The sequence below is a fragment of the Ambystoma mexicanum genome, chromosome 6q, assembly GCF_040938575.1.
Source record: "Ambystoma mexicanum isolate Mex_15411 chromosome 6q, UKY_AmexF1_1, whole genome shotgun sequence".
NCBI classification, from domain to species: Eukaryota; Metazoa; Chordata; class Amphibia; order Caudata; family Ambystomatidae; genus Ambystoma; species Ambystoma mexicanum.
This window is the reverse complement of record NC_090937.1, coordinates 1,071,831,901-1,071,847,928: the sequence shown is the minus strand read 5'-3', so window position 1 is coordinate 1,071,847,928 and position 16,028 is coordinate 1,071,831,901. Positions and strand designations below refer to the sequence as shown.

General features: G+C 45.1%; 1 protein-coding gene across 2 annotated transcripts in view; it reads right to left on the bottom strand.

Moving 5' to 3' along the window:
- Positions 1–15,820, bottom strand: part of PPAT (phosphoribosyl pyrophosphate amidotransferase) — a 444,376-nt gene extending 428,556 nt beyond the window's left edge. Inside the window, exon 1 of one of the 2 annotated variants that reach the window (XM_069631602.1) lies at positions 15,508–15,820. In XM_069631602.1, coding sequence (XP_069487703.1) covers positions 15,508–15,635 — 128 coding nt within the window. In that variant the 5' untranslated portion in view covers positions 15,636–15,820. The remainder of the gene's footprint in view (positions 1–15,507) is intronic. The other variant, XM_069631603.1, reaches the window with a different exon arrangement.
- Between the last annotated feature and the right edge of the window lie 208 nt (positions 15,821–16,028).

Genomic DNA, 16,028 nt, shown 5'->3' with positions numbered 1-16,028 from the left:
CATTCCCCCAGTCACTCTAGGGGACATTTGGGGCAACATGCAGATTTAAAGGCCACCTGTTACACTGGTACCCAGGAATCTGCCTACGGGAAGAGACAGTACTGCATGCGCTCTCTGGAACCCGATATCATGGACTGCGCCTCACAGGAACCTAGAAACAGCTCTGGCTCTGTACTTGAAACGAATGAGAGTTAAACTGACTCAGACATTGCCTGCCTGTTCCATGCTCATTCGTACCATTGCAACTTGTTGAACCACACCGTGTTGGAACCAGCGGACCTGCTTGCCAACCAGATGCCGAAGATTGCATCTTCAGAAAGCTTCCCGACTCCTGGATCAACGGTGTTGAGCCCAGAGACAGACTAAAAGGTATCTGTAGTGTTTCTGTTACAAAGGCCTTGGATTAAGGGCCTTAGTGACATTAAAGACCCCATGCTTTACCTTCTTTAAATTCATGTCTTAACTGAACATTTTTACAAATACTACTGCCCGTCTAAATCTTCGGTCCCAGAGTGCCCCTTTTAGCCAAAGGTCTGCATACTCTATGAATTGCTACAGGAATGGAATATTCGTGTTTAGTTTGTTTGCATTTTTATAGAATCTTGATTCGGCATTGCTTTTTTTTTGTTGTACTACAGTACTTTTGTTCTTTTGGGTGCTGCCTTGCTAGATCAAATCCCTCTTGAAGAGGACAGCCTGCCCTCGGCCCATGCAACCTTAAAGGCACTAATGAGGTGTATCATTCAAGTTGTGCCCGTTTCACCTGTACGATTAATATCACTACTGGTTTAGTCGTGTGAGGCTGAGTATGCATAATGCAATTACAGTCATTGCTGATAAAAACAAAACGGATCCTTGTGAGCACCTGGGTTAGGATAAAAACAGCAACAGAGGTAAGCAAGGAGGCCAAGACAGAAACGAGCATTCAGCAAGGCAGCATTGACCTATGGCTCAAATGTCACAGGAAAATCAAACAAGACGCCCAGTTTCCGAGCGCCCTTGATAGACCTCGAGACATCGCTCAGCTGGCAAAGCTAAAGTAGAACGTCCGGTCTGAGCCCACAGCACCGAAGGCAGATTCGCCCCTAGCTTGGCTGTACTTAGAAATAGCCAGTTGACCTAAATCCAATCCTGGACTATTTTGCAGTTTTGCAGCAAGTGCGTCTATGAGAGTTGTCTGGTATCTGAGCATTCATCAGTACTCCACTTCCAAGCACACTGAGGATAGTATGTTTGATACTTTGTTGGGGATTGAGGGAGGGCAGATTGCAAAAATGTTTAACGGATCAAAACAGTCACTCATTAAATAATCAGACATTACGAACCAGACACACGAGGAAGAGGTTTACAGAATAAAAAACAGACTAATCTAGATCGGTTGCAATCACTGAATTTCAGACATACCGGATAAAAAAAGAATAAAAATACTACTGTACAGAAACATTGTGGTTTATTGATTAGATAAAGGTAAATTGTAGTTCAACTGCTGGCTGTCTTCACATCTTTCACCTTAAAATCACTTTGTAAAGTGTATATCTTTTTTTTAACCAACGAACGAGATCTGAAAGTTGCACCAAGCTAAAACACTTACATTTGCCGACATAGTTCATGCCGACATAGTTCATAAACACAAGCCAAACAACGACTGTGGGTTTATTGTTCTCTTTCCTTTTTATTTATACGGAATACGTTATTGATTTCTGAGTCCTCAGAAAGCGGCGCTGTGTTGCGTTAAAACACGTGTTGTGCACCTCCAGATACCAAATCTCTAAAATATAATATAAACACTGCTCCATGAATCACTTGTACAATTGCAGCAAATTGCCCACCTAGTTTTCTCTTTCCAGCATGACCCCTCAAGGAAGGCACTCGCTTTCTGCATGTGATCCTTGATTTTATAAACACATTGTTTTCCATTTCAATAATAAACCTGGAAAAAGTCATTCGTATTTTTCAAGTGCATTTAAAATTGAGCCAAAGTGATCGATTTCAATTCTTTCAAATAGACGATCAGCCTCATTGTAATGGATGTGCAAAGTGTGGCGTAATGCTTGTATGCCTCCAATTACTGCTCTGCCCCATTTTGAAGCAGTGAGTAGCTAGAGGAGGGGCACGGAGCAGAGAGATGATCTTCCATGCATGGCTTACAAAATAAAGCTCTATATGTGCTCAGATGTACACTCCCACTAATGGGAGTTGCTTTGCTGCTTCTATGGAAATTCTGTACCAGCTAAGGTAAAACTTAATGTAACCGTCCGTGTTGGATTTCACATTGTAGACTCAAAATCTCTCGTAGGTCAAGTACCTTTGAACATGTACAGAAAACTTGGCACATTATTATATATATTGGAATAAGGAGTCAAACATAATTGGGCATGGAGGTTAACTGGACTTCTCCCCACCAGAACCACTAAAAGGAAATGTGATCAAAAGTCTTTTTCCAGCAACGCCCTCTTCCCCTTTCTACTCTCACCACCCTGAGCGACCTGAAGCAAGCACTTCATGCAATCTGCCCAAGCACCAGAAGGCCCACTTCCAGGTATTTTTTCTTTTTTTAAATGACACACCTCTCCTCGTTTTGACTAGATTGATTTTTCTTTTTAACCAAGAGAAAATGTAGTCAAAAAACCTCTGGAAAATATACATTATTTTCAGCGTCTGCCACCTCAAAAACCATTGACGGAAAAACTCCAAACAAAGCCCAATACGATCTCACAAACACCTTTTATCCAGATTCATAGAAGAGGGCCAAACCCGCTTCACTCCCCATTTAAAATTACGGTGCAGCCTGCAGCTAGCAGACAAGGCCTCCTACCTAATCCCCTTGCTCTGAAGAGATTCAATTTACACTAGACGCATAACTGTAAGTGGAGGATCATAGTGCAGATGCTGCTCAACTGTACATGACCGTTTACGAGCCCCCACTCCCACCCTACAGCAATGTGCAGGCGCCATATTTCACTAACAACCATGTTAATAACGTACCAACATGCCCGCCAGCAAGACCTTGTTTATGTGGCTTAGATGGCACTAAAGAAATTAAACAAAATGGGGGTGGAGAGGAAGACAACAGAAGAGCCAAGGTCCAGTAAGCACCAGTGTTAAGAAGTACAAAAGTGCAGACTATTGAGTGAAAGGTAAAACAAAGGAGAAGCCTAGCCTACATTCCAGCATCTCCAAATAATAGGTTACATTTCTATTCCATTCTTTCTCGTAAACGGCTAGCAGAGCCTGAAAGTCTTCAGGCAAGATATACCTGAAAATAAGAGGTCAGGGGTTGGGTGTAATATTCTACCTAGCGCACAATGCGAGAACCAGAAAGTGACTGACGCAATGGAATTCAGTGGAGTGAGATGGGATGGTACATGTGCTAATTTGTCACTATAGAGATAGGTTACTTGCCTATTAGTTTATCACCTTAATAGTTTATACCCTTGTAAAGCAGGCCATTAACTTTCGATCCGGAAGGGCGCCGTTAACGTTTTAACAAAGAATATGGATCAGTGTCTAATGGATGCTGTAACCAAATCACACTAGACAAGTAAAAAAAAAATTAATATGGATGTAGCGTAGATTTCACACAGTTTTCTGAAACATATAATCTAAACATTCATTTTTAAAGAACATGGTACACTTATGTTCTGCCAAATAAGACACAGACATCAGCACTGAGAATGCGCACTTCTCGTGATAAGAGTTTACCAACTGCTTCTTTGTTTTAGTTTTGCCATGACTGGAGGCGAATGGCTGCATACTCCCCTGCCGAACAAGAGATGTGCTACCCCAAAATCATGTCGTCATGTGACCTTTTCAAGTATGGTTTCAACAACTAAGCGTCGGTTATAAAATCCCTATGCATTCCAGAACTTAACCAATGGCTTTCAAAATAAAGTGGTATATTAAGAGTTTATGGATCCTTGCCAGGAATGACATATTTGGGGAGAAGGGACAACTATAAATTGCAGGAAACAAAGTACTATACCATAGCATCAATAATGTAACATTTATATATATTGTAGGGCAGCAGTCGCCACCCTATAGTTTTTTTTAAAATCTCTCTTTATTAAATTTTACAAATACAAGTCAGGCACTCTAGTTGCCTACCAAAAAAGACAAAGAAACCCTAACAGACCTCCCCCAACCAACGCCCCACAGCCCCCCCCCCCCCGGTCAACCCATGCCATTCGCCAACTTGGTACGGTACTATAATCATCATGAACTAGTCAGCACGTGACAATCCCATATGATAAGTCACCCTGATCCCATCACCTTGCTGTTTCCCAAGGGGGTCTCCAAGATGGGATCAAGACTAATCCGTGGAAGCACTACTACAGTGTTGAGTCGCTCTCTTGAGTACACGTTTTGTTTGCTCGCTATCCTCAGAGCGCCATGGGTGGACAAAATAGGGAGCAGACAATCAGGGCCTTGTCAACCATCCCCAACAGTAGAATTTGTATTGTCACTGTACATATGAACGTAGGGGGGCGCGGGGTGACCAGTAGCCGTGGTGTCTTCTTCAGCTAGGAAGTGTGGAGGCGCAAGTGGTCTCCAGTCTTTCACATAAATTCAGAGCAGATAATCACTCCTGTATTGTTGGGGCTCTCGGTCTCTTCCAGGCCTCCGCAAACAACGCTCTCGCAACCACTGAGGCCATCCCCAGAGGCTTTCTGTCTTGTTTAGAAGCCACATCCAACCAAGCCAAAAGTCAAGCTTCAGGTATAACCTGAGGGCAAGCAGGTATCATTTTCTTCATTACCCCCATGAACCCCCTCCCAGTAGGACTGTATATGTACGCACCATACAATATGTATGTAATCCACAGGAGTCGTCCGACACCTTGGGCATTATGCCAATCTGTCGGGGTAGTATTTATGCAGTCAGGCTGGTGTAAGAGATCTGATGAACACATTTAAAAGGAATTAAGCGATACCTATTATTTGAGGATATTTGTCATGATTGCATACATATTTTCCACCATTGTTGTTCCGGGAGAGCCTTCCCCAGAGATGCCTCCCATTTTCCCTAAATGTAGTGCGTGTTCCCACCTCTGCCTTTATTAATTTATAGAGGGCTGACACTATCCCAGTGGTTCCAGGAGGATTAACCACAAAGCGTATCAAGGCGAACTGTGCAGGCGCTTCAGGGAAGGTTGGCCATGCTAGGCAGAGTTTCCCCTCAAACGAAAATAGAGTAGCATTGTCACCGAATCCCAGGGGCCTTTTCCCCCCTCAATGTATCCCATGTGATAAACCTGCCATCTCGTATCACATCCCGATAGTGTATTATAAGTACTACTTTGTGCGTTATCCCAACCCCATGAACTGCATACATCATATTCTGTGTGGAATTTCCCTTCATCATTATCCTCTGGTATAGCCTGATCACAGGCCCATCGTGCAACATCAACCGGCTGCACCTCTCCTCTGGTCACTACTTCATTCCCAAGAGAATCCCTTTTTAATCATCTGGCCAAACCATCGCCTTCTCCAGCAGAATATGGGGAGTGCAGGTGAGGGGTGACACCATAAAGTGGCATATTGAATTTGCGAAGCCAGAAAGTAGGCATTTAGGTCTGGGTATTCTAGTCCACCTTCCGCAAAAGGAAGGGCTAGGGTGTCGAGAGCCACACCAGCCTGTCTTCCCGCCCCAAACCAGCTTCGTTAGTAGGGCCACAAATTTGTTTCCAGAACCACGATGGGGGAAATTATTGGCACGTTATTGAAGATATACAGCATCTTCAGGACCATCACCATCTTGGCCAGCGAGTCTAGCCACCTGTGATAGTGGGAGGCGGATCCACAGTTCAACAAAGCAACAGTGTTGCCATATAATTGTCCTCAAATAACAGAGGCGGATGTGGACACCTTGATATCTAGATAACTTATGCTGCCAGGGCACCATCAGAAACCCTCGCCGATCTCTCCGGGTTCTACTGCCGAAGTAAGAGGCAGGACCTCAAAATTAGACCACTTTATTTTTAGTCCGGAGTGGTCTCCAAACAGGGAGATCTCACAAACAAGTGGCAGCAAGTTCTGCTTGGGGTGTTTGAAGTACAACAGCATGTCGTCGGCAGAGAGATATCGGGGAGATGTGTGCATATATTTATATTTTCACAGCCCTAGTCGCATGGAATTGCCCAATTCTACAAGCCAGGGCCTCAACTGCCAGGGCGAATAGGATAGAGGACAACCCTGATGATTAATACAGTGGGATGTAGTCTGGTTGGTTAGTACCATTGCTCGAGGAGCAGTATATAGAAGGAGAATACATTGCACGTACCACAGACACTGAGCAACTAAAGAATTCGAAAAGAAAGGGCCATGCAACAGAGTTAAAGGCTTTTTCAGCATCTAATGCCGCTGCCGCGATGGGCAACTTGTTATCAATATTACGCATTAAAGGAATAGTGCGCTCAAAACTTGTATTGGCTTAAAAGATGGGCAACACAAAATATATGAACATCTTTTTAATGAAAGTTCCTATGTAAAATGTTACACAAATAATGTTTAAACCCCTTTCAAATCAAGCACTAGGAGGCGTCCATTTTGTGAAATAGACAAGCCTCCTGAGCTTGAGTTAATCTCTGTCCTCACGGCACTAATGAAGCAAAAGCCTATTACAGCGGTGGCATCTGCTTCATTAGTGAGACGCAGAGAGTAGAAAATGCAGGCAGGAAGGCTGCTGCCTGGTAAGTGCTTTTTTTTTTTCTTTTTATATTCAAACCACAGCAAGTATAAATACAATTGCTTTGTATTTATGATTGCTGTGGTTTTCTTTCTAAGTTTCCCGGGCTACCCCAGGCCGGAAGAGCCCGGGAAGCCTAGAAAGAAAACCACGGCAATTGTATTCATGACTGCAGAGGCTTTTGTTTGGAGTCTCCCGGGCTCCTCCGAGCCGGGGGAGCCCGGGAGACTCAAAGTGAAAGCCACTGCAATTATAAATACAATGTTTTATTTATAAAAGCACTTCTCTGCTCTCCGCGTCTCACTAATGAAGCAAAAGCCGCCGATGTAATAAAATCTACCACCAGGTGGCTTTTGCTTCATTAATGTCGCAAGGGCAGAGATTAACTCAAGCACAGAAGGCTCGTCCATTTCACAAAATGGAGACCTCCTAGTTCTTTATTTTAAAAGGGATTTAAACATTTATTTAACATAGAAACTTTCATTAAAAAAATGTTTATTATATATTTTGTATTATTGCCCATCTTTCAAGCCCATAACATTTTTGAGCGCACTATTCCTTTAAAGTAAATACTCGTCTTAGATAATTTTGTGTGGACCTACCCGGGGTAAACCCCGTCTGGTCAGAGAGAATTAAAGCTTGCATGTGCGCTAGTAGCCATCTGGCAATCTTATTGTCAATATTTATCAGGGACAAGGGCCTAAAGGAGGCACACTGTCGGGTGTCCTTGTCCGGCTTCACCAGACACGTAACCAGCGCTGTTCTGGTGGATTCCAGAGGATGGGGGTGGGATGGTGGTCCCATTGATATGGAATATTCGTACATATGGCAGAAATGTGGGGTCAAGAGTTGTGGATACTCCTAATATAATTCTACAGATATGCCATCCATGTCAGGGGCTTTTCCACACGGTAACGAGCCAATCACTCTGCATATTCCTTCTTCATCGGATGAACATTTGAAAGGTCCCCTTGAGCAGGGGACAACCAACCCAGTGCCACGCGATCCAAAGAGTGCCCAATTTCACCTGGTGAAATTTGTTTGCGTAGAGCATAACCTGTCATAGTAATCTCAGAACATCTTGTTAGGTCTCTGGAGCCCTTCACAGGATTCCGGTTGGGATCTACTTCCAGTACATCCCCCAACACTCCACTCCTTTCGTATCGCCCACACTTAAGTGTGACTAGGTCGGTCCCCTTCTCCATAAATAATCGCCCGTATTGGGTCACCCGAGTATTTCTCTTCCCTGTTCGCCACTTCAGTGTGTTCCAAATGCTTCTCGCAAAGAGTCCTGGATATCAAGGGTCCAGGGCTCTTAATTTGTTCCCGCTCTAACTCTAATGGCACCTTCATGTTTCAGTAGGGTTCTATAGAGGGATTTCAGGACACCACTTTCCCCGAGAGATACAGCACCTCCGTATGTAGACCTTAAACGCCTCCCACTTCACTCTGACCCCTCGTTCATTTCCATGTCACATTTAATCTACTGCATCTTCCAACACTCAGGAGCGGATTGCCACCGAAGTAGACAGGGCACACAGTCTGGGTCGGTCACCACCACCGGAGAGTGGTCGGGCAGCATTCTAGGTAGGATTTTAGCAGCTTGCGCCACCCTGGGTAAAGGCATTGAGAGCATGATATAATCCAGTGTGCGCTGGAGTAATATGAATATTCCCTAACCTCAGGTTTCAGGTGCCTCCACATGTCAACCAGGTTATGATCTTCTGCAATGTACTCCCATGCAACTGCCACCACTGGTAAGACCGTTTGGGACATAACCAACACTAAGGATCTGGCAACATTAAAGTCTCCAACCCACCCCACCTCGTATGCAAGAAATGTATTCAAGTGAGATGGACATTCATAGAAGAATTCCGGGGAAATCGACATTGGGAACATAAATGTTGATCAGGAGAGATTTCAGGCCCAGGCATTCTCCAGCCATAAGGGGGAAACGGCATTACCGTCTGCAATGTTTTCATGCAGCCGGAACTATAGGCAATTTTGAATATAAATAGCTACACCTCTAGAGTATGTGGAGTAGGAGGAGCCCATCCGTGGAATACCCAACCTGCAGCCCCTGGGAGCGCTGCATCCCTAGACAGGCGAATTTCCTGTAAACAGAGTACATTCACCTGGTGGAGCTTAGCCTGGTTCAACACCAGACAGTTTCTTACTGTTGGCGAGACCGTGAATATTCCAGGACATAATACACCTACACACCCAGCCGGGAGGGAGGGAGAAGGGGAGAAAAGTCAATGTCTCATAAGGGGGAATCAAACCTCGCTGCTGCAGTGTTTCCTCCTTTGTCGGGTGATCTGAGCCTAGAGGAATGTAGTGTTAAGGATGCAGACATCTAGTACTGTACCAAGATGTTGCCGGACTTAGTCCTTGCACTCCGGGTGGCCGCCGCTGGGTAGCAACCAGGGCCCTCCAGCTCCCGGGCCTCAGACTCCCGGGTTGCTGCTACACCAGGTCAACTGGTGCCCCCATATCTTGCCGTTGAGTAGGGATCTCTTGGATGGGCAGCAGGATCGCTGGGCGTCAGAGGAGTCCATGCACGGTCCCCATTTGGTTCGGCTCCACTGCTTGATCTCGTAGCGGCGAAGGGGGGACGGGGGTCAGCGCATTCGCCAACCACTAGCGGCAACGGCAGCACCAGGAACAGAGAGGCAAGAGCGCCTTGGCTGCAATGCGGCAGATGTTTCCACACGGACCAGGGGACAAGCACCACACACTTGCTCAATGGTGGCTGATGGGGAGCTCGACAGGGGGGACCCTCAACCTGGTCCCTCTGCAAGTTGAGGAACAGCCAGGGTGCCGGTCTCACGCTTCAGTCGACCTGCCCAATTTTAAGCAGTGCAGCGGGTGCGGAGGCCAGCCAGCAAGACCAAAGGAGCCGCGTCGCACCAAGGATCCGATCTCCTCCCAAATTCAAAGTATTGAATGCTCGGCTGTCTCCGCCGCCTGTACTCATTTGTTGCCTGTATGGGTTCCATAAAAAGGAAGGATTCTGGAGGATAGAGTTGGTAGACGGATCTTTTCAGGCAGCGGCCATCTTGTAGCCATGCTGCAGCGCCTCCTACCACTCTACATTTACCTCGAAAAAATGAATTGCTAATAACTTGACTCGTGCCACAGATTTGGCAGACATGTTGAAGTCAATTATTGACATGTGGTGCCCCCCTCTCCCAGATAAGACTTGTTAAAAATTTTAAAAAGCTACGAAAAAACAAAAAGTTGCAGACTAATTCCCATTAATTTTCCCACATACAAAAAGTAACATTTTTGCCAGACCGCACAGCCAAAACCGCTGGACGAAATTGGACCAAGTCCGTAACAACTTGGACACGAAGTTGTGACTTGAGGCCTTTTTGTGGTTATTCCATCCAGTAGTTTAATAAAATATTTTATGGAGAAGGGAGTTCTCACTTCTCCAAAATAGACCGATATATTGCGGATAAATTGCTTTGAAGCTGGGTGTTTATAAATGAAACAGCCATCATAGTATCTTTGTTTTTGTTCAATGAGAGAGATGGCAGCGGCTATAGAAAAATTAAACAAAGGAAAAATTCCATTTGCAGTTCAAAAACATGCAAATGCCTTCAGTCTAGGGTTGGGGGTAAGAGGACACCAAGTGAAATTTCGGAGTTGGAGGGGGGTGTAGGGACTGGGTTTGCAACACAGGGCCTTTCTGTAGCCTCAGCTATGGACAGAATAGCTGCGAATAGCTGACATTTGAAAGCAAACTGCGTCACAGAAACAGCATGCACTGTGGGGGTGAATGGGAGAGGGCAGGAGGACATAATATTACTACAAAGCCAAGGGTATCTGTAGATCTGTGACCACAGCTATAGAAAAGGTTATGGTGCTTTAGCTAAATTTCAGGGGATTAGTTGTTCTCACCTTAACGTCCCTGCAACTAATGTTTTTTCCTTGAAAATATATATTACACTTCAGCCACTTAATTTAAGCAATGACTTCAGATCTGTGTTGAAGTCCTGTGTACAAAAAAAAAAAAAGTACTGGCAATGTCAGCAGTTGTGTTTGTTTATTTACATTACGCGCCGAACCCGGAGGTATCAGGCCGCATTACAGGTAAGTTACTATTTACATGTTGCATACAGGAAGTAACCGTCAATGATCACATTAATACAGGAACGAACATACAGTAATACATAATGTGAATCAAACAAGCATGTTTACAAAACAGAAGTAAACGTCATTTTGTCCTAGAGATCATTACGAGTCCTTAGTAAGCCACATTTTGGCATGTTTCCTAAAACTGAAAAATTACTGGTCTGCTCTCAGCTCATTAGGGAGGGCGTTCCATAACTGAGCAGACATTACAGGAAAGCTGTTAGCCCCTGCTTTTTTCAGATTAAATCTGGGGACTGTTAGAAGGAGTTAGCCGTCCTCGTGAGGCGTGCTGCAGATTTTTTTACCATTTTTTTCAATTACATATTGGGTGGCAGAATTGTTTAGGCATTTGTGGGCGAGGGACAGTTTTGAACTGAATTCTGACATTGAGAGCCATTTGTTCTGTCACCTCATCTCCGAGATATGTTGTCTCCTGGGAATACTTAGGCTGTTCTAAGTTAATTATTTAGCAGTATTTCAAGCTTGTGGACGATGCGTTTGCTAACACCTAGCTAAAGGGCATTGCAATAAATTAAGTTTTTAGAGAATTAAAGCTCTCGCTAAAGTGATGCAACTCTGTGGATAGGAAAGGTGTGCAAGCCTGAATCAGCTTACAGGTACAAGATGCGGCTGAGATAGTGGCATTAACTTGCTTGCATAAATTGAGAGATGGGTCTAGGTAAAAACCTATGGTTTTTAACTCCTTAGCCACTTTGATGTCGATACCATTGCTGTTGAAGGAAATATATTTGTTGCAAAGTTTGTTGAGGTTAGCCTGTGCTCCCAGGAGCAGGACCTATGTCTTATCATTCAGGCACAGGCCATGTGCAGCCATCCAGGCCTGAATGATTGAGTAGATTTTGTTCACCAAGGCCAGGTCAGTATCGTAGTCTCCTTAAGTGGTATGAGGAGCAGGGTGTCATCTGCATAGTTAGTTTAGGTGACACCCAGATGGGCAAAGTCATCAAACAGTGGTTTAGTGAAGACATTGTGCTGCGTGGGAGATACACAGGATACTCCGCATGTTATTGGTATGGGGTCTGTAGAGGCCGAAGGTGAAAACACTCTCATAGAGCGGTTATTCAGAAATGATTGGATCCAAGCTGTGGCTTCCTGGGAGAAGTGAGCCGAAGTGGATAGGTGTTTGCACAGCACTTTATGATCCACCAAATCAAAAGCGGCTGATAGGTCTAATAGTAGTAAGAGGGCAAGTTTCCTATAAATTCATCGATTTGGTTCTTCAAATCAATCAAGGCCGTTTCTGTGCCGTGAAGTGGTCTGAAACCAGACTGCCGCATCCCTAGAAGATTGTTAGTCTCCAGGTACGGCATTTTCGGCGTTGCCGTTGTGGGCCGCACAGTGATCACATAGATCCATCTTTTCTACCTGGGCAAATGTTAAATGCTGGGTGGGTTTCGGAGTGTGATCTGAGGCACTACGATGGGTGCCTACTTTTGGAAGGTTCGCATTTTTATTTTGGAGGAGGGCGATATTGTTGGACAGAGCATTTTGGATATTAGTGCACCAGGTTTTATCCTTGGTGCAGGTGTCCACAGAGGGGATTGGGGCTTCCATTTCTCTTAGTATAACAAAGAGTTCTTTGGTACTAGAACTAGCTTTGTTGACCCTGTCAGTGTATATCTCACATTTGGTTTGTAATATTTCTGCCTTGTATTTAGCTGCGATTTTCAGTAGGTTGCTTTTGTAGAGAGATTTTTCCAGAAGATTTCATTACAAGTCCGGCGGTAGCCGTGCCGATAATAACGCCACGGCTGGTGTTGGAGTAACTTATTTTCTGGCAGTCCCTCGGGCAGATGCTTGGAAAAAAGAAAATCCCCATTCCTATCGAGTCGATGGGAATGGGGAGGACGGATGCACTGGCACTGTGTGCAACAGTGTTGGTGCATCCGTCAAGGTCTGCGAGCGGGTACCGTTCCGCCCGGCAGGTCAGACCTGGTGGGCTGAAAGGCACCCGCTCGCAGAACTCGTAGTTTGCCAGCCCGGAAACAACGGTAGCGGCAAGTTTACCGGTACCATTGTGCCTGGACCGGCAAACTCCTAATGACCCCCATGTTCTTTCTTGACCCGGTCATGAATTTTTTTTAAGGTATATGAACCGCTGCTATGTCGATTGCATTTCTGTTCCTCAAACAGGGTAGAAATGCGTTTTTTGGGTCGCGTTTTACAGTGGACGCTCTGGGAGCTTGCGGAATACTGTCAGGAGAGCGCTTCTACTCAAGGTACTACCCATTTTGACTGCCAAAAACCGATCGAATGATACGCCAGTACCATTCGATCGATTTTTATAAATACCGAACATGTGGAACAGGGGTTGCGGGGGTGTCACCCGCTCCTTATGTTCAGTATATCGGCCATGGGGGTTGCAGGGGTGTCCCCCACTTTCTCAAAATTGGTGAAGGGGGACTGGAAAGAAAAAAAAAAAAAGAAACTAAAAAGGGACCCTGCAGCATCGGATTCGTCCTGCGTTAGAGGGACTGATTTAACACCGCAGGGTTGGAGGGGTAGCGGCAGCGACCAAGCAGTTAACTAGGGGAGGGGGTGGGTTGGTGGTGAAATGTACATTTTGGGTTGTTTGGCTGAAGTGCAAATCTATTTGCGGCAAAATTGAAAAACTGTTCTGCCAAGCCAGAGGCATCTGGGATTCTTCCTATTGAATTAATACAAAAGATACATAATAACACCCTGACTCTCTTTTAGCCTTGCATTATGCCTCTTTCCTACAATGTGGCAATCTAACACCCTCCAGATAATACAGAATGTCCCACAAAAATGCCGCAATAAAAGGTTTGTGCAGCAAAATTTGCCATTTCATGCTACAAAATCCTCGAAGGTCTGTATAGTGAAGGTCAGTACATAAAAATGTATAAGTATTTGCCAGGGACTGCTACTACCTTTATTGCAATGCCCGTCAATCCCTTTCCTATAATCGTGGGCGATTAAAAAATGGGAAGTATGCATAAAGATACATGATGCCTGACAAGAATAAAAGCATCAGCATTTTCTTCCACTGTTTTTCTTTATAGCCCCAGAAGCAGTGCTTAAAGTGGGCCGGGGCCTGCCGGGGCCAGGCCCCGGCAGTCTCCAAAAAGTGGTGCCGAGCCGGGGCCCCGTCCAACCGCCCGCAACATTGGCAGGATGCATTATCCCGTCGCAGCTGCAGCCGCGACGGGATAATGCGCCTGCCATTAAGTCAGGCGATCTGACAGAAGTGGCAGCCAACCACAGCAACGCTGTGCCTGGCTGCCACTTCCGTCAGCCACAGTAACTGCACCTGGTGTGACCCCTCGCGAGAGAGGTCACCAGAGGCAGTTACTGTCCCTTTGTTTCCCCAGGTCGCTGAGGCGTCTTTAACCCTCGGCGAACCTGGGGATTCCTCAACATATTTCGAGGTTTATAAAAGATGGCTTTGAAAGTACACATTTCAAGCCATCTTTTATAAAGCTTTGCCGACGGACAATTTTGTCCGTAGTCAAAGCTTTGACGGCTTGAATTGTGTACTTTCAAAGCCATCTTTTATAAACCCGAAATGTTTAAAAAAGATGACCTGAAAACTAGGCAAACCGTAGGGTATGCACACAAATATATATAAATGTTATATATTTGTGTGCGTACCTTACTATGGTGTGTGTACTATGCAAGCCATCTTTTCTAAACAGTTTTCAGGCCACGCCCCTCCCACAAGCCACGCCCCCAAATGAGCCCCCCCCAACACCCTCGATTTCTTACCCCACTTAAAGCCCTGCCCAGAAGCATTTTATTTTTTTAGGGCTACATTAAACTGCATGTTGGTAATTGTAGGCTTGGACAGGGAAAACGAAATTAGAATACACTTTATGTTCAACTGTATCGTCAGCTTGCTTTCTTAATGTATTTGTGTATTTTTCAAGTCATCGCTCTAAATCATAGTGCTATTTAGTCCTGTGTTTTTACCAGCCACTTTACTTGTCCGCTAGCCCCGCTCCCTCCCTGAATCACTGTTTGTTTTGCCCTTGTTACATAATTGCCCGGAGGTCTTCAATACCTTCGACCGACCAAAACTGGTCTAAGGAGGGACATGCAAGTCAATATCATTAAATAACAGGCTGGAACTGGACGGTTATTTCAATTAGCAGCAAAGCTCTGAAAATGAGAACGGCTCTTAGTGGACCCATGACTGGTTGTTGTTGGGGAGTGAAAGGACCCCGATGCAGTAGAACAGCATTTGGAAAGAGCTTCCTTTGTGTGTCTCTACTCCCCACTCTTGCCCTCCAAAAACGGGTAATGGTGCAGGTGAATAAACCTTCGATCGGCATAAACTCAATTCAACATTATAGAAACACTAACGCAGACATCATGACACTGGCTTGTTCGGAAGGCAATCAACGTTACCTATCCTTAATAAGAAGACATGTTTTCCTATAATACAAAAACACTAACTTTGCATAGCCGGTTGGTATTTCCCCAACTTTGGTTTAATTGTCTTATTCGGAAAAACAACCCTCGTGCTGCCAATACAACCAAAAGAAAAAAAAAATTTCTATTTCTGTTGTAAAAGTACGAAAACACTAGCGGCATCTAAAGGTGGGCATGCCTCTGAAGCTGTGCATGACACACGAGCACCTAAGTGTCTTGAGAAGAAGCCGCGCAAGTCAGGGACAGGTCCCTCTGATGTCCCCACATTACCTGTGTTGCAGCCCCACCAGCCCCAGGGCGATGACATGGGGCACGTCCAACTGTGTGGGCCACTCCCCGGCGGCGATGCAACCGAATACCCCGCACTCCTCCCCGATACCCAGCTCTTCAAACTCCATGCCGCTAGAGTGCTCGTACGCACGTGTGCTTATGAAACAGTGCCGCCTTCCTCCCTCACTGCGAACGTCCACTGATTGACTACATTCAGAGGCAGAGCACCCCTCCCCGAGCAACGCTAGGCATTGGCCATGGAAAAAGAAAAGGGACGCTGCCCCCTCGTCCTAAAGGGTGGCCATTTTTAAGTAGTAACAATAGCGCGTGACACAACAGTAATGCAACGAATACATTCGTAGTACATCTACTTCCATTGAACTTCAACAGACATGTGGAAAAATATAATTGAAAGCCAAACAAGTTTTCCACCAATAGACATGAAAAATATTTACCAATAGATATGAAAAATATTTTGAAGGAAAACAGACATGTGGAAAAATATAATTGAAAGCCAAACA